The sequence below is a fragment of the Esox lucius genome, chromosome 20 (assembly GCF_011004845.1).
Source record: "Esox lucius isolate fEsoLuc1 chromosome 20, fEsoLuc1.pri, whole genome shotgun sequence".
NCBI classification, from domain to species: domain Eukaryota; kingdom Metazoa; phylum Chordata; class Actinopteri; order Esociformes; family Esocidae; genus Esox; species Esox lucius.
In genome coordinates, this window is record NC_047588.1 from 26,019,733 (window position 1) to 26,044,186 (window position 24,454).

The 24,454-nt window shown below is 43.9% G+C and overlaps 1 protein-coding gene across 1 annotated transcript; it reads right to left on the reverse strand.

Annotated features, from left to right (window-relative positions):
• Window positions 1-3,404: 3,404 nt before the first annotated feature.
• Window positions 3,405-24,182, reverse strand: ceacam1 (CEA cell adhesion molecule 1). Its single transcript, XM_034289087.1, has 15 exons — window positions 23,988-24,182; window positions 23,521-23,820; window positions 15,337-15,618; window positions 14,821-15,096; window positions 14,452-14,727; window positions 14,108-14,359; window positions 13,670-13,945; window positions 7,882-8,133; window positions 7,444-7,719; window positions 6,621-6,872; window positions 6,230-6,505; window positions 5,859-6,110; window positions 5,462-5,740; window positions 4,770-5,027; window positions 3,405-4,519 (listed from the first exon to the last, which is right to left on the reverse strand). Exons 1-15 carry the CDS (start codon window positions 24,040-24,042, stop codon window positions 4,443-4,445), a joined length of 3,639 nt encoding a protein of 1,212 aa, XP_034144978.1. The 5' UTR covers window positions 24,043-24,182; the 3' UTR covers window positions 3,405-4,442.
• Window positions 24,183-24,454: the final 272 nt, after the last annotated feature.

A 24,454-nucleotide genomic window follows, 5' to 3' on the forward strand; every position in this document is an offset into this window, starting at 1 on the left:
CGGCAGAGCCTGTGACTGTAATACTGGTGAGTGATTGTAAAGAAATTCTGCCATTGTTGTCTGGTGACCCAATTAATGTAAACGCAATCGGATATCAAGAATGACAGATTAAATGTATTTTTAGCTAACAGTCATAGCCCGCTTTTCAGTCTGTTTTCAGTCATTGCAATGTGCTTGCTTGGCATAAGGGCGGTGGTTAGGGCAGAATCCTAATGGTACTCAGAGTAATGCATCGGTTTGTGTCACTCAGGGAAGAGAGAACAGCAGAGTCAAAGTTGCCCCTGCCAGGGCTCTGCCAAACCCAATCCCAAGCTAAGCAAGTCCGGTAAGTAGCCCTGTTTCTGTAACATTGTGTAACAATGAGTAAACGGTACTAAAATATTGTTTCTGCATATCTCCAAATCACCAATTTGCTGTTTGTATTCCCCTATACTTTCTGACTCTACGCTACACTCAATCCAGATCTGTGCCAAAGGAAAGGAATCAAGAATTCACAGCAATGTCAGAAGATGATAAAGGAGTTGATAGAAAGATCAAAAGGTTACCGAGGCAAAAATGTCTTTAGTATTCCATTGTAAGGAATGTCAGAATCAGAAAAAGTTGCCAAAGAAAGTTCCACAACAAACTAGGAATTTGTTCTGCTCCGTTGGTGCAGCAATTTTCTACAAAAGAAATTAAAACAAATAAGAACAGTGGACTGAGTATAAAAATTACAAAGAAAAAATATGTAAGAATTGTCCAGTTGAGGGTTTTGTGAGTGTGTGGGGAGGGGTTATAGATTTGTCCAGTTAAGTGTTGTGTATGTATGTGGGGAAGGGGCTATAGTCTGTTTGGCTCTGGGGGCATGTTCATGAGGACTGTACGGCTTTATAAACATTGTAACAGTCTTTTGAAATCATATTGCTTTTTTGAGTGTGTAAAGATAATATTGATGAAATAATTTCTCCATAATGCATGTTTTTATAATACTTTACACATTTATTTTGGGATCCAACCCGTTAATGTAATTTGCCTGGTGACCCTCAAGTGTAGAGACTCATTACTTACAAGCTGTGTTGGAAAATATACTTCTCTCTTATTGCAGTGAAATAATGTTGCTTATTATTATGTTAAATGGAAACTCAAAGTATAATCAATTAATTAAGGCCATTGTGTGTGTAGTTGTGCTCTCCTCTGAACGGGTTGTGCCTACAGCAGATAAGTATAGCTATGGCCAACTTTTCAACATCTCACTGAACATGTTGAGAGATATGTAGTCATGCAATGCATGGGAGAGTAACACACAGTGGGCTGTACTCAATGTATAAAGGCCTGACCTGAATGCTAAGAGTGTTGGTAACTGCTCCAGATTTGCAAATCTATAATAAAGCTTTAATTGTATTAATAATCTACCGTCTCTCTGCCTTTTCTGTTTAGAATTTCCTAGACAAAGCACATTTCTATCCTTGTTCAAATGGAATCAAATGTATTTATAAAGCCCTTTTTAAATCAGCAGTTGTCAGAAAGTGCTTTTACAAAACACCCAGCCTGTTCCTTCGCCTTGCTGCCCCTCCTCAATTATCTTTGACCTTTTCAATTGGAGGGGAGAGAGAAGAAAGGATGCAGGAGTTGAGAAAATCAAATAAGGGAAAAAGCGAGTGGTCGTGGATTCATTTCCCAATAATATTTTTATTGTTACATTTTTTTTCTTTATTAAAATTTGAATGTATTTGCAGGGATTGTGCCAATTGGTTATATGTAATTATTAATTAATTGTGTATGCATTCCTTGTGTTGCTGCTTTTCTATATTTTGTCTTTTTGTGTACTCTCTTTCCCATGGTTTTAAAAGCCATTGTTAGAAAAAGGGCTCGTAACTAAGCATATCATTCTGGGACTACATACAGTGGGGAGAACAAGTATTTGATACACTTAGGATTTTGCATGTTTTCCCACTTACAAAGCATGTAGAAGTCTAATTTCTATCATAGGTATTCTTCAACTGTGAGCGACAGAATCTAAAACAAAAAATTGTATGATTAAGTAGTTAATTAGCATTTTATTGCAAGACATAAGTATTTGATACATGAGAAAAGCAGAACTTAATATTTGGTACAGAAACCTTTTTTTGCAATTACAGAGATCATATGTTTCCTATAGTTCTTGACCAGGTTTGCACACACTGCAGCAGGGATTTTGGCCCACTCCTCCATACAGACCTTCTCCAGATCCTTCAGGTTTCAGGGCTGTCACTGGGCAATACGGACTTTCAGCTCCCTCCAAAGATTTTCTATTGGGTTCAGGTCTGGAGACTGGCTAGGCCACTCCAGGACCTTGAGATGCTTCTTACGGAGCCACTCCTTAGTTGCCCTGGCTGTGTGTTTCGGGTCGTTTTCATGCTGGAAGACCCAGCCACGACCCATCTTCAATGCTCTTACTGAGGGAAGGAGGTTGTTGGCCAAGATCTCGCGATACATGGCCTCATCCATCCTCCCCTCAATACGGTGCAGTCGCCCTGACCCCTTTGCAGAAAAGCATCCCCAAAGAATTATGTTTCCACCTCCATGCTTCACGGTTGGGATGGTGTTCTTGGGGTTGTACTCATCCTTCTTCTTCCTCCAAACATGGCGAGTGGAGTTTAGACCAAAAAGCTCTATTTTTGTCTCATCAGACCACATGACCTTCTCCCATTCCTCCTCTGGATCATCCAGATGGTCATTGGCAAACTTCAGACGAGCCTGGACATGCGCTGGCTTGAGCAGGGGGACCTTGCATGCACTGCAGGATTTTAATCCATGACGGCGTAGTGTGTTACTAATGGTTTTCTTTGAGACTGTGGTCCCAGCTCTGTTCAGGTCATTACCAGGTCCTGCCGTGTAGTTCTGGGCTGATCCCTCACCTTCCTCATGATCATTGATGCCCCACGAGGTGAGATCTTGCATGGAGCCCCAGACCGAGGGAGATTGACCGTCATCTTGAACTTCTTCCATTTTCTAATAATTGCGCCAACAGTTGTTGCCTTCTCACCAAGCTGCTTGCCTATTGTCCTGTAGCCCATTCCAGCCTTGTGCAGGTCTACAATTTTATCCCTGGTGTCCTTACACAGCTCTCTGGTCTTGGCCATTGTGGAGAGGTTGGAGTTGTGGAGAGGTTAGGTAAACAAATACTTGTCATGCAATAAAATGCTAATTCATTATTTAAAAATCATACAATGTGATTTTCTGGATTTTTGTTTAAGATTCTGACTCTCACAGTTTATGTACCTATGATAAAAATTACAGACCTCTACATGCTTTGTAAGTAGGAAAACCTGCAATATCGGCAGTTTTTCAAATACTTGTTCTCCCCGCTGTATGTTTTTTTAATAAAACATGAGAAATAACACTTTGTTCGATTTTGATTTTAAATAAATCACACGATTTCAGGACAGGTGTGAAAAGAATACTTTATTAAATATCAGACTTATATCAACTTCACAAGCCTGCATCTTTTTTCCCAGAGGATTCATAAGCCTTTACTTTAAACATGTACACACATTTTTGAAGTGTTTTGCCTACTATTTAAAGGTTAAATAACCTGAAATTGTCCTACAGATACAGTGTATATAAACTATGAAAAAGAGAACAACACAGAGTGAATTGTGTACAGCCATTGGGGGTAATATACTGTACAGTCAAGGCCAAAATGATTGGCACCTTTGATAAAGATGATCAAAACCCACCAGATGAAAACAATAATACATATATTTGTTTAAATGCATTTTATAAGGTTTATTACAAAACGTATATTATTGATGATGCCAGTGTTGATGATGCCAGTGTTCACGGACTGTTCTTCATCCCGTAGATGGTGTCATAGGTCCCAACAACAATGTCACAGGTCAGAGGTAGGTTGTCACCATAAGTTTTATACAGATACTGTTCTATGTTGTATGACCATATGTATTGTATGCTGATACATTTGCTTAGAATTGAATTTTGTGTTTGAAGAAAAAACATTTCTTAAGGGAAAGGACAAATGATTGGGACCCTCATTTTCAATACTTTCTAACTCAACTTATAACAACACAGACTTTTTTTTAATGGTTTAGAGAGTTCAGAGAACACATTGTGAGGAATCATCATATAGAATCTTTTGAAGTCCTTATTATCCTTGGCTGTGCTTTATGGACTGTTATTTTACATTCAGACCACATATTTTCCACATGTTTTTTTTAAGTCCAGAGACTCAGTTGGCCATTGCAAAAGTTAGATTTTGAGATCAATAAAGGTTTTATGTTTTACCCTCCTGTTAATTTCAGATCTCTACTGTATTGTCATTACCATATGCAATAAAATTATAATTTATCATTACCACGTCAACTTCCACATGAGACATCTGGCCGAGACGTTTTAGTCAAAGTAAGAAAAAGTGTGACTCCCAGTTAGCAGGCGAATAGTGTGCTTACTACAGTAGTGTCAGTTAATCACAGGGTGTGAGAGAGCGCTAGTAGGATCAGCATCAGACAAACCCTGGACAGGAACGGAGGAGCAGGCGAGTGGCCTAAAAGTGGAAAAGAAAATGGGGAGCGGAGACGAGGCAGATTAGAAATATGAGGAATTGTTATTCTTTATTCTTGTCTGAAACCTCCTCAATTCAGCAGATGTCTGTCTTGCATTTTTCTCATCCATAGAATGGCCCTTACCATGTATGCCAAAATGTGTCAAATTAAATTAAATCACCATTATAATTTTTTTAAATTTACATTTCATTACTAGGACATGCAATTTTGTTCAACAATCCAGGCACTTACCAGTGACATCCAGACTAATTGTGTTGGACATTTCGATTTTGGTCACAGGGTTTATGGCCACACAGGTATAGATCCCTGCATTCTTCAAGGACTTGACTACAACCATCGAAGGACCAGTCTCTGGCAGTGATTGGTTGTTGAATTTCCAATGGTACTCGGTGGTTGGCCGTGAGTCAGCATAACACTGCATTGTGTATGTGACTTCTGAGCCATTTCTCATTGGGCCTTGAAGAGAGACGTTCACACTCAGAGGGCCATCTGCAGAAATACATTCAGAGCAGGTTATGTTTTTGCGCTGTGTTTTGACTGTGGTTAAACTTTTGTAAGAGTCTGTAATAAGACATACGTCATTTATTATCATTTTTAAGGCATTTACAAAATGTTGCTTACATTTACAAAATGAATCATTACTTCCACATTTATGTTAAATGTCAGCTTATATACAAATCAATTTCTTATGTTAAATATCCTGTGTAGTCGGCTAAAACTTTTGTTGAATCAATAAACGCTCACTTTAGGGGGTGCAAAAATACTATTAATTAGTAAATGTTTTCTAAGTGTGGGAATGGTTTACTAATGACTAACACACATGTTTAAATGCATTTTAAAGGGTTATTACAACACAAAGAACAGCGTTACCCCAAATGTTTCAGATAAAATATTTCCAAACAGACTAAAACACCAGTACATACAGTTCACCAGCAGTTGGTATTGAGGGCTGGGGTAAGGGCCAAAAACGTTGATGGCCACGCACTGATAGATTCCATCATTTGACACCTTGACTGGAACAAAATGCAGAGAGTTGTTGGAGATGATGATGCCGGTGTTCAGGGTGTTACTCAGGTCCAGAGACAGACTGTTCTTCGTCCAGTAGATGGTGTCATAGATCCCAACGGCATCACAGGTTAGAGTTAGGTTGGCAGATGCTATTGGTATTGTGCTCTGATTCACCGTCAATGACTTTATAGCCTCTGTGAAGATAAAGGGAATTGAGTGCTTTATGTATACTGTCAACAACTGTAATTTGACATAATGGTTTACAATCTGATGTCTTAGTCTCTTAACTTGAGGTTTAATTCTCTGACCCACCAACAACGGTGAGCGTCTTGGAGGCAGTGCTGTTTCTGCCAGTGACATTGTTGAAGGCCACACAGGTGTACTCCCCCTGACTGGCTAAGGTCAGAGGACCAGTCTCATACACTGAGCCAGTCGCCACCAGGGAACCATTGAAGAACCAGCTGAACTGGCTGGGAGGCTGAGAGGAGGCTGAGCAGTTGAAGGTCACTCTTTGTTTTGTTTGTGCAATGGCCACCCCAACTATAATGGGTTGTTCTGGTCCATCTGTAACAATGGGGTAAAAAATAGTCAGCTTTAACAATGTACCTTGTGGCATATTGTTGACTTCATAACACATTTAGATCTGTATTGTTTGTACAGAAATAGATCCCTTTGTTACTCACAGTTCACTAGGAGTGTGTAGGGGTTGCTCGTTCTGTTGTTCACACCATTGCTGGTAACGCACTTATATTCTCCTTGGTCAGATTGTTGGAGAGGGTTGAAAGTCAGTATTCTGTTGTCCATAGAGATGTGTGTTGTGTTATCCAGATGCACTAAAATGCTGTTCTTCCACCACTGAATGGATACAGGCTGACCGATGACATTGCAAGTCATTGTAAAGGAGTCGCCCTCTACTGCCTGGCCTCCGCTGGTGCTTATGGCCACTGAGATTATTGGAACTGAGGAGAACGTGACAATGTTTCAGTGCTTACCGTAGGTTTGATGACTGCGCATGATTTGTTTGTTCTCAAAAAACGAGACCAATTAAAGTGTTACGATTAAACCAGCACTCACCAACAATGGTGAGCGTCTTGGAGGCAGTGCTGTTTCTGCCAGTGACGTTGTTGAAGGCCACACAGGTGTACTCCCCCTGACTGGCTAAGGTCAGAGGACCAGCCTCATACACTGAGCCAGTCGCCACCTGGGAACCATTGAAGAACCAGCTGAACTGGCTGGGAGGCTGAGAGGAGGCTGAGCAGTTGAAGGTCACGTTGTGTCCTGTTTCACCTAATGCTGGTCCTGCTATAATTGGCATCTCTGGCCCAACTACAATGCAGAAAACAATTATATTTTACACAATTACACAAATTCTTATCGGGACAACGTTTGGTCCTATTTGGTAGGGAAGATGAGGAGTAGACCAGGCGTGTTAATGTTTAGAGGCAGGATTCTACACAGTGCCCCTTTACATGAACTATATTTGAAAAAACTGAATCATTATGATTAAAATTTTATATTTATTTTATAATGTACTGTACAATTCCTTTATTACATTGAAATCTATAGGACGTAGCAATACAGTCCAATGTAACTACATTTTCATATAATGTTCAAAGTTAAAAGATTCTTGAAAAAACCTATGTGGTGCTAAAACACTAAATACAATAGATGAATGATCCATCTCATGATTATTATAAAACTACTGCATATGTTAGCTTATTACAAATATAAAAATCAGGGAAATATTTTTTTTAAGCATTTATTAATGCTCTTAAAAGTGGATTGTAAATCTTCTCATTGACTTCACTATATTGATTATGAAAGATGTTCTTAAAGATTTCATCTTAGACCACAGGGTCATTGTTGATATTTGAAGCACTTCTTAGAGATCACTTACAGTTGATGATCAGCCTGTAGTCTGGGCTGGTCATGTTGCTGAAGGGGTTGAAAGCAGAACACTTATAATCTCCGTTGTCAGAATGCTGGACAAAGTTGAATGTCAGTGTCTTGTTGTCCGTAGAGAATTGTGTTGTCTCATCATCATGCAAAAGCAAGCCATTTCTCATCCATTGAATGGAGAAAACAGTTCCAGTGGTTTCACAGGTCAAAGAGAATGTCTTGTTCAGTATTGGCTGGGCACCTTCAACTTTTATCATGGTCATAGTCACTGGTGCTATGAAGAAAAAGGTCAGGAACAATTACCACTATGCAGTCTATCCAGGACAGCGCAAATCTTACAATACTTTCTCAAGCATTTCCCACGTTGAATGTATGTTTCATAAATCACACTCAGTTTCCGCTTTAACTCTTCACATAACCATCACATGAAACTCACCAACAACGGTGAGTGTCTTGGAGGCAGTGCTGTTTCTGCCAGTGACGTTGTTGAAGGCCACACAGGTGTACTCCCCCTGACTGGCTAAGGTCAGAGGACCAGCCTCATACACTGAGCCAGTCGCCACCAGGGAACCATTGAAGAACCAGCTGAACTGGCTGGGAGGCTGAGAGGAGGCTGAGCAGTTGAAGGTCATGTTGTGTCCTGTTTCACCTAATGCTGGTCCTGCTATAATTGCCATCTCTGGCCCAACTACAATGCAGAAAACAATTACATTTTACACAATTACACAAATTCTTATCGGGACAACGTTTGGTCCTATTTGGTAGGGAAGATGAGGAGTAGACCAGGCGTGTTAATGTTTAGAGGCAGGATTCTACACAGTGCCCCTTTACATGAACTATATTTGAAAAAACTGAATCATTATGATTAAAATTTTATATTTATTTTATAATGTACTGTACAATTCCTTTATTACATTGAAATCTATAGGACGTAGCAATACAGTCCAATGTAACTACATTTTCATATAATGTTCAAAGTTAAAAGATTCTTGATGTGACAACTGCGACCTCTGCTGGTTCACCTCCCCCTGCAGTGGGCGGGCCCCAGCGGTCGACGTCACCGGCTTTCTGACACCACCGTCTCATCATACATTTCACCTGTGTCCCGTTTAGTGCACCTGTTCCTCATCATCGCTGTTTCCCCCCGGTATATATGTTCCCTCTGCTCCCCCTGTCTTTGTGTGTGATTGTCTCCGACTGTGTCAAAGAGCTGTGCGACGCTTCGTACCATATATATTGTATATTTCTCCTGGATACCATTAAATATCCTTCTACCACGCCTTCTCCTGCTCCTCCTTGTTCCCAAACCCCGAAGCCGTGACAGAATCACACACCAAGACTACAACAAGGATATGGAGCCTGAAGGAGCCACAGGCGAGGTCGGTGTTGCGGAGGCAGTTCAAGTACACTCGACAATGCTGGCCAGCCTAGGCGCTGCAATGGACAGCGTACTGAAAGCGGTGCAGCGCTTAGAGCTGAGCCAGCGGAACCCCGCAGCACCGGCCGTCTCTACGCCTCCCCAAGCCACGCCGCCCAGCACGGGAGCGATGGCCATTCCGCTACCCAGGGCCTACGACGGGGCGGCGGACCGCTGCCAGGGTTTCCTGCTGCAACTGGACATCGCGCTCCAGGCATTGTATCCTGCGCCGACCGAAGCCCAGAAGATCTCTTCACTCGTCTCCTGCCTGTCCGGGAGAGCCCTGGAGTGGGCCACCGCCGTTTGGAACTTCGAGCAGCCCACCCAGGGCAGCTACGCTGAGTTCACCCGCCGCTTCCGAGTCGTGTTTGACCATCCGCACGAAGGGAGAGAGGCGGGTGAACGACTGTTCCACCTACGGCAGGAGACGAGATCGGCGCAGGAGTTCGCTCTGGAGTTCCGGACCCTGGCAGCGGGATCGGGGTGGAACGAGCGGGCTCTGATCGACCACTACCGGTGTAGCCTACGCGAGGACGTCCGGAGGGAGCTGGCTTGTCGAGACGTGTCCCTCTCCTTTGACCAACTGGCGGACATCTCCATCCGTCTCGACAACCTGCTAGCTGCCCGAGGACGTCCCGGTAGAGGCCCGCCCGTTCCACCCTGCCAACCCGTCACCGCCGTCCCCGTGGAATTGGGGGCGGCTGCACTGCCGGGCAGACGTCGGGGAGGGCAGGTGCGGAGTGCCTCCAGGGGGCAACGAGGCCGTAATACTGCACCACGCCGCACCTCCCTCCCTGAGTCAAGAGGCGACAGGCAGGGCACTTCCGCATCACCCCAGGTAGCACATGCACATTCGCCACTAACCTCTTCCCTCTCTATGTGCACTGTCCCTGTTAGGTTCCCCGGATTTCCGCTGCTTGCCCGGTGTAAGGCGCTGGTAGACTCAGGCGCAGCCGGGAATTTCATGGATAGGTCTTTTGCCCTACGGTCGCACATACCCCTCCAGGACCTCGACACCCCCCTGCCCGTGAGAGCTTTAGACAGCCGGCCACTAGGGTCCGGTCTGGTCACGAGTTGCACTGTTCCCCTCCTCCTGATTACCGACAGCCGACACAGCGAAACCATTACATTCCACATCATCGACTCTCCCACGTTCCCAGTCGTTTTAGGTTTCCCCTGGTTGTCCCTACACGACCCCTTCATCTCCTGGTCTAGTCGACGTCTGTCGGGGTGGTCGCGGAAGTGCCAGGGTAGGTGTTTGGGTGTTTCCGTTGGCTCGACCTCGGTGGAAAGTCCAGACAGTGCGCCTGCCGTGCCCATTCCCCCCGAATACAGGGACTTGGCTACGGTTTTCTCCAAAGCCAAGGCTGCTGTGTTGCCACCACACCGGCTGGGGGATTGTGCGATAGACCTCGTTGACGGAGCCGCACTCCCGAAGGGTCACGTGTATCCACTGTCCCGCACCGAAACGGAGACTATGAACGCCTACGTTGCGGAAGCGTTGGAACAGGGCTACATCAGGCCCTCCAAGTCACAGGTCTCCTCGAGTTTCTTTTTTGTGAAAAAAAAGGACGGTGGTTTGCGCCCGTGCATCGATTACCGGGCGCTGAACAAGATCACCATTCCGTTCCGCTACCCTCTCCCTTTGATCTCTGCGGAGGTGGAGAGGATGCACGGGGCCCGCTTTTTCACTAAATTAGACCTCAGGAGTGCCTATAACCTGGTGCGTATCCGGGAAGGAGACGAATGGAAAACCGCTTTTAGTACCACGTCTGGCCATTACGAGTATTTAGTGATGCCGTACGGGTTGATGAATGCTCCTTCAGTCTTCCAGTCCTTCGTCAACGACGTATTCCGAGACTTGTTGTGCGAAGGAGTGGTAGTGTATATTGATGACATCTTGATATTCACTGCCACCCGCGCCAAACATGTCTCGTTAGTGCGCAGAGTGCTGGCTCGACTGCTGGAGCATGACCTGTACGTGAAAGCCGAGAAGTGTCTGTTTTTCCAGTCGTCTGTGTCCTTCCTGGGTTATCGCTTTTCCAGCACAGGTGTGGCTATGGAGGAGCCTCACATTGACGCCGTGCGTAATTGGCCGACCCCAACCACGGTTAAGGACGTGCAACGTTTCTTAGGCTTCTCCAATTACTATAGGAGGTTTATCCGGGGCTTTAGCCAGGTAGCGGCTCCGATCACCTCCCTTCTGAAGGGGGGGGCGACCCGGTTGCGGTGGACCGTGGACGCGGAGCGGGCGTTTGTGGAACTGAAACACCGTTTCACCACCGCTCCGGTCCTGGCCCATCCCGACCCGTCGCTCCAGTTCATCGTGGAGGTGGACGCGTCCGATTGTGGGCTCGGTGCCATCCTCTCCCAACGGACGGGGTGTCGTAACACGCTCCGTCCCTGTGCCTTCTTCTCCCAGAAGCTCAGTGCGGCGGAGCGGAACTACGACATTGGTGATCGTGAGCTGCTGGCCGTGGTTCGAGCTCTGTCGGCGTGGAGGCACTGGTTAGAGGGGGCTAAACACCCTTTCCTCGTCTGGACTGACCACCGGAACCTGGAGTACATGCGGGCAGCGAGGAGGCTGACCCCTCGCCAGGCAAGGTGGGCTATGTTCTTCACCCGGTTTGTGTTTACTCTCACCTACAGGCCGGGGAGTAAGAACGTCGGGGCTGACGCGCTGTCCCGCCAGCATGACACGGAGGAGAGGCCAGTGGATGATGCTCCCGTGCTCCCGGAGTCATGCATTGTGGCACCGGTGGTATGGGAACTGGACGCGGACATCGCCGGAGCGCAGCGCGACGAGCCCTCTCCGCCCACATGCCCTGAGGGCCGTACGTATGTGCCGGCGTCTGTCCGCGACCGCCTCATCTACTGGGCGCATACATCTCCCTCCTCCGGTCATCCTGGCATCGGGCCAACAGTGCGCGCCCTGGCCGGTAAGTACTGGTGGCCCACTTTAGCTAAGGACGTCAGGGTATACGTCTCTTCCTGCTCGGTGTGTGCCCAGAGTAAGGCACCCCGGCACCTACCTGTGGGCAAGTTGCACCCCTTGCCCATTCCACAACGGCCATGGTCCCACATTTCTGTTGATTTCTTGACAGATCTCCCCCCTTCCCAGGGCCATACCACCATCCTGGTCGTTGTGGATCGGTTTTCGAAGTCCTGCCGCCTCTTGCCTCTGCCCGGCCTTCCTACTGCCCTACAGACCGCGGAGGCCCTGTTCACACACGTCTTCCGGCACTATGGGGTGCCCGAGGACATCGTGTCTGACCGGGGTCCCCAATTCACGTCTAGGGTGTGGAAGGCATTTATGCAGCACCTGGGGATCTCGGTCAGCCTGACCTCGGGCTACCATCCCCAGTCCAACGGGCAGGTGGAACGGGTCAATCAAGAAGTGGGTAGGTTCCTCCGGTCCTACTGCCAGGACCGGCCGGGGGAGTGGGCAGAGTTTCTGCCGTGGGCAGAATACGCACTGAATTCTCTGCACCACTCCTCCACGGGCGTGACGCCTTTCCAGTGCGTCCTGGGCTACCAGCCGGTCCTGGCGCCGTGGACGCCGAGCCAGACCGGTACCCCTGCGGTGGACGACTGGTTCCGGCGGGCAGCGGGCACATGGGAGGCAGTACAATCCCGCCTCCGGCTCGCTGTCCGCCGTCAAAAGACCAATGCAGACCGCCACCGCGGGGAGGCCCCGGTGTATCGGCCGGGCGACCGGGTCTGGCTCTCGTCCAGGGACCTGCCCCTCCGCCTGCCCTGCCGGAAGCTGGCCCCGCGGTTTGTGGGGCCTTTTAAAGTCCTGAGGAGAGTCAACGAGGTAACATATCGGTTACGCCTTCCCCCCGACTACCGTATTAACCCCTCGTTTCATGTGTCTCTCCTCAGGCCGGTGGTGGATGGTCCCCTCCAGGGGTGTGAGGTGCGGGAGGTGCCCCCTCCCCCTCTGGACATCGAGGGGGCCCCGGCGTACTCTGTCCGCTCCATCATTGACTCGAGGCGCCGGGCGGGGGGCCTCCAGTACCTCGTGGAGTGGGAGGGGTACGGCCCGGAGGAGCGGAGCTGGGTTCCGGTGAAGGACGTCCTGGCTCCCGTCCTTGTCCGCGACTTCCATCGGCGTCGGCCGGACCGCCCTGCTCCGCGCCCCCCGGGTCGGCCCCGAGGCCGGCGTCGTCGCGCGGCTGGGGCCGCGCGTCAGGGGGGGGGTACTGTGACAACTGCGACCTCTGCTGGTTCACCTCCCCCTGCAGTGGGCGGGCCCCAGCGGTCGACGTCACCGGCTTTCTGACACCACCGTCTCATCATACATTTCACCTGTGTCCCGTTTAGTGCACCTGTTCCTCATCATCGCTGTTTCCCCCCGGTATATATGTTCCCTCTGCTCCCCCTGTCTTTGTGTGTGATTGTCTCCGACTGTGTCAAAGAGCTGTGCGACGCTTCGTACCATATATATTGTATATTTCTCCTGGATACCATTAAATATCCTTCTACCACGCCTTCTCCTGCTCCTCCTTGTTCCCAAACCCCGAAGCCGTGACACTTGAAAAAACCTATGTGGTGCTAAAACACTAAATACAATAGATGAATGATCCATCTCATGATTATTATAAAACTACTGCATATGTTAGCTTATTACAAATATAAAAATCAGGGAAATATTTTTTTTAAGCATTTATTAATGCTCTTAAAAGTGGATTGTAAATCTTCTCATTGACTTCACTATATTGATTATGAAAGATGTTCTTAAAGATTTCATCTTAGACCACAGGGTCATTGTTGATATTTGAAGCACTTCTTAGAGATCACTTACAGTTGATGATCAGCCTGTAGTCTGGGCTGGTCATGTTGCTGAAGGGGTTGAAAGCAGAACACTTATAATCTCCGTTGTCAGAATGCTGGACAAAGTTGAATGTCAGTGTCTTGTTGTCCGTAGAGAATTGTGTTGTCTCATCATCATGCAAAAGCAAGCCATTTCTCATCCATTGAATGGAGAAAACAGTTCCAGTGGTTTCACAGGTCAAAGAGAATGTCTTGTTCAGTATTGGCTGGGCACCTTCAACTTTTATCATGGTCATAGTCACTGGTGCTATGAAGAAAAAGGTCAGGAACAATTACCACTATGCAGTCTATCCAGGACAGCGCAAATCTTACAATACTTTCTCAAGCATTTCCCACATTGAATGTATGTTTCATAAATCACACTCAGTTTCCGCTTTAACTCTTTACATAACCATCACATGAAACTCACCAACAACGGTGAGCGTCTTGGAGGCAGTGCTGTTTCTGCCAGTGACGTTGTTGAAGGCCACACAGGTGTACTCCCCCTGACTGGCTAAGGTCAGAGGACCAGCCTCATACACTGAGCCAGTCGCCACCTGGGAACCATTGAAGAACCAGCTGAACTGGCTGGGAGGCTGAGAGGAGGCTGAGCAGCTGAAGGTCACGTTGTGTCCTGTCATTGAAATATCCAGACTAGTTACGGCAGGTCTCTCTGGTCCAACTGAGATACAAAACAAGACGATATGGTCAATGATATTGTTTGGGACTATTTTGATATTTTATACAAATAAGATCTTATAATTTAAAACTCACAGTTGACCACAAGCTGGTATGCCTTGCTGGTCAGGTTATTGGCAGCATTGACGGCCTCACAGTAGTATTCTCCGCTGTCAGAAAACTGGATTGAGTTGATGACCATTGTGTTGTTGTCCATATAGAATAATGTTTTGTTGTTCAAGGAAATGAGCTGGCCATTCTTCAGCCAGTATATGCGATCCACAGGTCCAGTCACCTCACAGTGCAGAGTGAATGATTGATCTAGTATCGGTAGCTTCCCAACATGATTCAATGTAACAGCTGAAATTGGCTCTAGGGTAAGAATATAAAAGGAATAAAATATTTTCCAAGCCTAATCTAAAGTATTCAACACCAAGACATTTTGGAACATGAATGTTTCCTTACCTACAACCTTTATAATTCTGGTAAGGAGGGCGAATCGGAGAGTGACATTGTTGTGGGCTAAGCAAGTATAACTTCCAGTCTGGTTCTCTGTAACATTCAACAGGCTGAGCTGTGGGCTAGGGTTTTCCAGAGATGCGCCATTAAACCTCCACATGTAGGATGCAGGGGGGACAGACTCAGCAGAGCAGGACAGAGTGATGTCTGAGCCAGTCCGGTAGGCGGTATGTCCTGTGGTCATCTCGGGAATGATCCTCATAGTGAGATTAGTTGGACCGTCTGTGGGAGAAATCATTAATAATAACGTGTTGGATAAACATTACATGAAACATTTCCATCCTGCTCTAATGGTCTGTGCTAATAATGACTTGGATCTTGTGGACACGGAGGAACTATTTGCCCATTGGTTCATTCAAAGTGGCATATTGCCTTATTGCATGGCAAGCCTGCTCTCTCTGAGAAGGTAACATCCATGTCTGTTTGTGTATTATTTATTGTACTGTGTGCTGGGATACTCACATCTAACATTGAGGTAGATTGGTTGGCTGGTTTCATTGCTGATTCCATTGAAGACCTCACATTTGAATGGACCTTTGTCATACCGTGTCACATTGTCTAGGATAAGAGTGCTGTTTCCATCAACCAGTCGAACTATGTCACTGGCTCTGACCAAAGAGCTGCCATTCAGCCAGCGGTAAGAGGGGGAGGAGCCTGAGGATGCCGAGCAAGTCAAAATGACGGTGTCATTTTGTTCCACTACATCGATGGTATTAGCCCTCAGAGTCACGTTTGAAATAGGCTCTATGGGTGAGAGAGTAGATGGCAGACAAGGTGTGTTAATGAAGAAATCTCATGGAAGGTGTTTGTGTGTCTGTCCCTGAATTATAAGTCAGGAGTAGACTTGATACTCTAAAATGTTCACACATTCACCTTCTGCAGGTTCCCATTTCCCAGAAAAGCCGCAGTCCTTGTAAATCAAAGGACTGTGTCAACGATTGATCTGGCACCAGTCTGCACTACTATATGTACAGCCATTTCACTCCAGTTTCATTCGCACAGATATATTGTGTCTGTAATAAAATGTCAATGCATTTCTCTTACCTAATTATTTTTACCTATGGGTTACTACAGTAGGGAATATTTTTTTTTTTATCCCTGCTGATTTTGTACATTTGCCCACTGACAAAGAAATTGTCAGTCTATCATTTTAATGGTAAGTTTGAATAGTGAGAGACAGAATAAAAAACGAATAAATCCAGGAAAACGCATGTCAAAAATGTTATGATTTGATTTGCATTTTAATGAGTGAAATAAGTATCTGATCCCCCCTCAATCAGAAAGATTTTTGGCTCCCAGGTGTCTTTTATACACTCCAAACTCTCCACCATGGCCAAGACCAAAGAGCTGTCCAAAGATTATAGACAAGATTATAGACCTGCACAAGGCTGGAATGGGCTACAAGACCATCACCAAGCAGCTTGGTGCTTATAACTGTTGGTGTGATTATTCACAAATGGAAGAAACACAAAAGTACTGTCAATTTCCCTCGGTCTGGGGCTCCATGCAAGATCTCATCTTGTGGAGTTGCAATGATCACGAGAACGGTGAGGAATCAGCCCAGAACTACACGGGAGGATCTTGTCAATGATCTCAAAGCAGCTGGGACCATAGTCACCAAGAAAACAACTAGTAACACACTACGCCGTGAAGGACTGAAATCCTGTAGCCCCCCTGCTCAAGAAAGCACATGCACAGGCCCGTCTGAGGTTTGCCAATGAAAATCTGAATGATTCAGAGGAGAACTGGGTGAAAGTGTTGTGGTCAGATGAGACCAAAATCGAGCTCTTTGGCATCAACTCAACTCGCCGTGTTTGGAGGAGGAGGAATGCTGCCCATGAACCCAAGAACACCATCCCCACCATCAAACATGGAGGTGGAAACATTTTGGCGGTGTTTTTCTGCTAAGAGGACAAAACAACTTCACTGCATCAAAGGGATGATGGACGGGACTATGTACCGTCAAATCTTGGGTGAGAACCTCCTTACCTCAGCCAGGGCTTTGAAAATAGGTCATAGATGGGTATTCCAGCATGACAATGACCCAAATCACATGGCAAAGGCAACAAAGGAGTGGCTCAAGAAGAAGCACATTATGGTCCTGGAATGGCCTAGCCAGTCTCCAGACCTTAATCCCATAGAAAAACTGTGAAGAGGAGCTGAAGGTTCGAGTTGTCAAACGTCAGCCTCGAAACTGTAATGACTTGGAGAAGGTTTGTAAAGAGGAGTGGGACAAAATCCCTCCTGAGATGTGTGCAAACCTGGTGGCCAACTAGAAGAAATGTCTGACCTCTGTGATTGCTGTTGTGGAAATTTCTTATACAATGTATTCTGACTGTATAAAGGAGTGAGTCCCACTGTTAAGATAGGTACAGGAATGTGTGGGACCTGGTATTTGCATAGGGGACATCTATTGTCTGTCCAGATGCAGATCAATGGGTTTTAGGACAGGATAGGAGAAGATACAGCAAGGGGGCAGTAAGGCCAGTTGGCCCCTTTGGGTAAACATTATTGCAGGAAGGATAAGGTGGGGGAAGATAGCATTTGACGTGTGTGATAGAACAAAGGGAAAGGTGTTTGATTGACATGAAACAGATGGCAGCATCTTACCACACCCCTTCTTCCTATGTAATAAATACTGTCGAAATGATGTTTTTATTTAGAAACTATCCACCGTTACTTTGTAACCTGTATACTTTCTCCTTGCAAGCAAGATTAAAACCGTTTATTGCGCAATTGATTTCTCCTGTCTTACCTACCATTTTCATAGAACTTTGGAATTTTAGAAATTGCCATCACATTGCCAACAAGGGTTTTGCCACAAAGTACTAAGTCATGTTTTGCAGAGGGGTTGAATACTTATTTGATTTATTAAAATGCAATTTATAAAAAAAAAATGTATTTTTTGTTGTTGTTAATCTGTCTCACACTGTTCAAATGAACCTCCCATTAAAATTATAGACTGTATGTCTAGTGGCCATTCTTTCAATAAGTGGCCCTTCTCTCAATAACATCTAAAGATTAATCCCACACTCTAACCTCCATACAGTTGCTACTGACTAGTCACAATTTCCATACCCTGGCAGAAATGTATTTTTCTTTTGCATTGATTTTGAAAATATGGTGATGACATTTAAAAAAAAATAAGGATGGTGATCATATAACAGAAATACACCAAATGGCCCTGATGAAAAGTTTACATACCCTTGAATGTTTGACCTTGTTACAGACACACAGGTTAAAATAAAGTAAGTAAAGGTAAGCAAGTAAAGGTTAATTTCCCTCACCTGTGGTTAACTAAATTGCAATTAGTGTCTGTGAATAAATAGTCAATGAGTTTGTAAGCTCTCACGTGGATGCACTGATCAGGCTAGATGCTGAGCCATGGGTAGCAGAAAAGACCAGTCAAAAGACCTGGTAATGGAACTTTATAAAGGATACAAAAAGATTTCCAAAGCCTTGCAAATGCCAGTCAGATCTGTTCAATCGCTTATTAGGAAGTGGAACATTCAGGGATCTCTTGATACCAAGCCGAGGTTAGGTAGACCTAGAAAGATTTCAGCCAAAATTGCCAGAAGAATTGTTTGAGATACAAAGAAAAGCCCACAGGTAACCTCATTAGAAATACAGACAGCTCTGGAAAAAGAGGGTGTGGTTGTTTCAAGGAGCACAATAAGACGATAGTTGAACAAATATGAGCTGCATGGTCGAGTTGCCAGAAAGAAACCTTTACCACAATGCCACAAAAAAGCCTGATTACAATATGCCCGACAACACCTTGACACGCCTCACAGCTTCTGGCACACTGTCATTTAGAGTGACGAGACAAAAAAGTAGCTTTATGGTCACAACCATAAGCACTGTGTTTGGAGAGGGTCAACAAGGCCTATAGTGAACAGAATACCATCCCACTGTGAAGCACTGTGGGGGCTCACTGATGTTTTGGAAGCGTGTGAGCTCTAAAGGCACAGGGAATCAATAAAATAGATGGCAAGATGAATGCAGCACGTTATCAGAAAATACTTGGAGACAATTTGCAATTCTTCTGCACGAAAGCTGCACATGGGACTCTCTTGGACTTTCCAGCACGACAATGACGTTAAGCACAAGGCTAAGTTGACCCTTCAGTGGTTACAGCAGAAAAAGGGGAAGGTTCTGGAGTGGCCATCGCAGTCTCCTGACCTTTATCATCAAGCCACTCAGTGGAGATCTCAAACCTGCGGTTCATCCAAGACGACCAAAGACTTTGCATGAGGCATTTTGCCAAGACGAATGAGCAGCTATACCCCCTTCAAGAATTCGGGGCCTCATAGACAACTATTAGAAAATAATACATGCTCTCATTGATGCTAACGGGGTCAATACACAGTATAAAGAACTAAGGTCATGCAGACTTTTGAACAGGGGTCAGTTCATTTTTATCTTTGTTGCTATGTTTTGTTTTATCATTGTGCCATTCTGTTATGACTTACAGTTGAATATGAATCCCATAAGTAATAAAAGACATGTGTTTTGCCTGCTCACTCATATTTTCTTTAAAAATTGTATTATATTACCAAATGACCAAGGGTATGCAAACTTTTGAGCACAACTGTATAGATATTATAGATGCCACAGACAAGTTGACTCAACATTTCTGTCAGACTATTTCCATACTTACATTTGTTTTGTTATTATTATTAACTTTTTATCAGGTTTTTGAGTGGTAGATTTATTTCCTTTATTATTCATCGACATAGAGTACCAGTCAAAAGTTGGGACACACCCACACATTCAAGAGGATTTCTTGATTTTAACTATTTTCCACATTGCAGAACAATAGTGAAGACATTAAAACTATGACATAACACAAATGGAATCATGTAGAAACAAAAAAAGTGTTACACAGATTAAAATACATTTCATACTGTAAAACCCTGTTTCCATATAACTTGGGACGCTGCATTAAATGGAAACAAAAACAGAATGTAATGATGTGCAAATAATTTAAACCCTTTAATTAATAGGACAACATATCAAATTTTGTAAACTGAGACATTTTATTGTTTCTTGACAAATAAATACCATCTTTGAATTTGATGCCAGCAACATGTTTCAAAAAAGTTGGTACAGAGGCAACAAAAGACTGGAAAAGTTGTGTAATGCTAAAAAACCAAACCTGGTGGAACATCTCACAACTAATTAGGTCAATTTGGTAACAGGTCAGTAACATGACGGAGTATTAAAAGATCATTCTAGAGAGGAAGGGTCTCTCTGTAGTGAAGATGGGGAGGGGTTCACCACACTGTGAAAGACTGCGCAGGCAAATAGTGCAACATTTCCCAACGTAGAATTGCAAAGAGTTTGGGGATCTTATAATATACAGCACATAATATTACATAGATGGACTGAGGCGAAGTGTAAAACTTAATTTTTTTGGCAATAATGGACGCAGCATCCTCCAGATTGAAGGGGAGAGGGACCATCCAGATTGTATTCAGTGCACAAGTTCAAAAGCCAGCATCAGTAATGCTATGGGGGGTGCTGTAGTGCACATGGGCATGTATGTATTTTTCCAAAAACAATTAAATGTCTCAGTTTCAACCTTTGATATGTTGTCTTTGCGTTGTTTTCAGTTAAATATAGGGATAACTGATTTGCGAATCATTGCGTTCTGTTTTTATTTGCATTTTACATTGCGTCCCAACTGTTTTAAAAACAGGGTTGTAGATTCTTCAAAGTAGCCACCCTTTGTCTTGAAGATAGCTTAGCACACTCTTTGCATTCTCTGAACCAGCTACATGTGATAGTCACCTGGAATGCATTTCAGTTAACAGGTGTACCTTGTTAATAGTTTGTAGAATTTATTTTCCTGTTAATGTGTTTGAGCCAATCAGTAGTGTTGTGACATGGTAGGGACGGTATGCAGAATACATTATGTCTGTACTATGTAATCCATAATATTGCAATAACAGCTCTAATACGGGCGAGAAACGACGGTCCATCATTACTTTCATACATGCAGTTCAGTTTCAAGAACTTTGGAATTTCAAGTGCAGTGGCAAAAACAAGCGCTGTGATGAAACTGACTTTCATCAGGACTGCCACAGCAAAGGAAGATCCAGAGTTACTTCTGCTGCAGTGGAAGTAAATTATAGTCACCCGTCTGAAAAGTCTGCAATTAACTGTACCTCAAATTGTGTCCCAATCTGAGGTACAAATTGGGCTGCAATAACCACTTCACAGATTTTAAGTAACAGACACAGGTCAACATCAACTGTTCAGAAGAGATCAGGCCTCCATGGTCAATGCAAAAGAAATCACTATTGAAGGACACCAATAAAAAAGAGTCTTGTTGGGCAAAGAAACCAGAGAAATTGACATTAGGCTGGTGGAAATCTGTTCTTTGGTCTGAAGATATTTTTGGTTCCAACCACCGTGGTTCCAACCACAGCATTCTTCAGTGATACGCCATCCCATCTGGTATGCCCTTAGTGAGACCATCATTTTCTTTCAAGAGGACAATGACCCAAATCCAGGCTGTGTAAGGGCTATTTGACCAAGAAGGAGAGTAGTGGTGCTGCATCAGATTACATGGCCTCCACAGTCACCAGACATAATTTGGTTTGGGATAAATTGGACTACAGAGTGAAGGAAAAGCAGTTCTTCAAGACACCTCATGAAGCTGGTTGAGATAATGCCAATACCCTTGAATGTGTAGGTCTGTCCAAACTTCTGACTGGTACAGTACTGCATGTCAAATTGTTTGATTATTTACTTGTTGCCTAGACTGACTGACGAAACCTACTTGATTAGACTTAGAGGAGCTCTGAACTGGTTTTAGCCAGACAATTTATTGCCATGGTTGAAAAGAAAACAATAGTCAAATACTTATGTCTAAATGGGTCTGAAGCAAAATGGGTAATTGGTTACTTCTCCGACTGTTGCAAAGTGTTGCATGCAACCATGCATGGTTTCTGCACTTGGATATGATAAATCTTTAGCATTAGGAAGTGACAGAGACAGTAAACATTGAAACGTGTCATTGTTTTCTGAACCTGAAGTGAAGTTGGCCTTCCTAATACATTTGAAAATAATTAACATTCATACATAGTCTATTAACAAATCTTTCTCCTTAATTTAAGATCTACACAATGTTTTTAATGTGTGTACAGAGGCTTTTATCAAATGTATTTATTTATTATTATGGGACAGTTCAACATTTACTTGCGTAGCATATTTCAGAGTAAACAGGATGTTTTGTGAAGTGTAACCCTGAAACCTGCTAATATAAATGTCCAGCCCAGCCTCTGAGGCACAAAACCTTGGGTTTACAGCACATGACTCAGGTTCTCTTTTGCCTGTGCATGCACAGTTGATATTCAATCATTGTAAGCACAGAGCTTCCATTCAGCAACAACTTTCTGTGCTCTCCAACATTTGGGAGAGTTCACAGTACATATTCAAATCACGAAACTTGTGTATTTTTTGGCTCCACATTCGATTGTACTCCTTTTTCTTTATTGTTTTGGTTATATTTTTGCCTTTTCAGTGGCAAAGAGGAATTTGAGAAGAGGATTACTTGATGGGTGTGACAATATTTACAGTGTTTGAAACCATTTACTGTATGGACTTTGCTAATTAACGTTTTAATATGTCTTAATATCATAAACGCCTTTTAGCATCTAGAAAATGCTTATTTATTTTATGTCAAATTATATGTACTGTAAGGCATGTGTGGCATATGGCTGATATATCACTACTAAGAGCTGTTCTTAGACACATTTCTTTGGTTCACATTTCCTGCCAAAAATGACTACAGATCTGTATGAGGTGAAAGTACAAAGCATACTATGATTTAAATGGTTAATCAAATATGGATGAAAATAACTTCAAAGCCGACAGTCTGTGCATTCATCCCATGGTCATTCTAGCATTTCAAATCCAAATGGCTAGAATACAGAACTTACAAAACTACAAAATATGTCTCTGTCCAAATACTTTGACAGTTCACTGTACCTTTTGTCATGTGTAATTGTTTTGTATGGCAATAAACAGAGCCAGAGATCCTATCTTTATTTGATTGCCACGGAAACATACTATAGTCACTCCTTTTGGCTATTTTTGCATGTTAATCCACTTTCTAAATAATTTCAACATCCAAAAACAGCACTGTGTACCCACAATGTGATGAATGGATAGATCCATAAAAATACCTAAATGTGTAATAACATCAATCAATTATAATTTGATCTTCAACACTTTTAAACTGAATTTATGTATCCACTGCTGTGCTTGCACTCACTGACCACATAACTCCTGCTTTGAAAATATTTGCACATATATGATAATATAACACATTTTGGTGGGTATACTGCTTGTTTTCATGGCAGTTAGCTCATTTTAAAGTTCTCATAAAATTTCTTTATTATTGTGAATGATTTTATTGGTATGGCTTACTCAAAACATTCCTTTTCCCAGAAGGAATATTTATTTATGTGCAAATAAGTGCCTTGGTGAGCATTTGTGTAAGCATGTCAACGAGACAAATGAGTGAGGGGACGAGAGTAAGAGTGAGGGAACGAGAGTAAGAGTGAAGGAACGAGAGTAAGAGGGTCTACCATCATCTAATTGAAAATGGACAGGTAGAGTAGGTACGTTTCTTACCCTGGATTATCAAAGTCACTGCAGTTTTCTTGGATGGTTCAAATCCCTGGAGTATATACTGCCCTGAATCGTTCAGTTGGAGAGATCTTATGAACAGCTCTGAGGATGAGCGGTTGAATGAAATTCTGCCTTGATAAATGTCAGTCACACTATATCCAGTTGGATAAACAAATAGGATGATTGTAGATTCATGTGACCATGTCCCGATGTTGATGGGGCTCTGGGGAACAACGTTCAGTGTGACATTACTTCCCACAGCTAAAGGGTTCGTAGAGGGAACTATCACATCGGCAACAAGATCTAGAAAAGGATAGATTGATGAGTTTAGTTGCCATTCAGTTTGTATATATTATTAATCAATTGGGATTAAATAAATATTTACATTATATTGGAACTTTAACAAGAATGCAGCTACAAAAAATACTATTATGTATCCTTACACATTACAAGCTTATAATACAAATTACCTGTGGGGAAGTTAAGCAGCACCAGGCCAAGAACATACACCAGAAAATTCTCCATAGTTCTGCCACTTCACCAAACAACAGAAATGAGCGGGAGACCTTCCTAAGTGCCTAATTAATCTAAAGACGTCTTGGTTAGTCCAGATCCTGTATGTCAGTACAGCCTAGTCACAGTCAGGGGAAGACTTTGTGATTTGCAGGCTCCAGGTCTGTGTGCACCTGCTCGACAGTGAGGGAGGAGCATGTGTAATGCAGGAGCTCACAGAGGTACACAGCCCTGGCGGTCCTCCCTGCCTCTATCTCCTTACATACATGTCTGAGCTACTTGAACTGTGTCTCTACAACATACAGGTTCAGCTAAACAGATGTAGTGTTAGGAAAAGGTTTTCAAATAAACCCAGACATTGTCACAGTATGCACAGCTAGGCCCTGCTGGAGGATGAAGTGACTAAGGGGACACACTTTTTTAT

Excerpts from the sequence above, each read along its gene's own strand:
- ceacam1 (XM_034289087.1), bottom strand. The coding sequence starts at position 24,042 with ATGGAGAATTTTCTGGTGTATGTTCTTGGCCTGGTGCTGCTTAACTTC. Across the intron at positions 14,728-14,820 it reads CAGAATTATAAAGGTTGTAG|AGCCAATTTCAGCTGTTACA; the intron begins GTAAGGAAACAT and ends TTCTTACCCTAG. Across the intron at positions 7,720-7,881 it reads CAAGACACTCACCGTTGTTG|CACCAGTGACTATGACCATG; the intron begins GTGAGTTTCATG and ends TTTTCTTCATAG.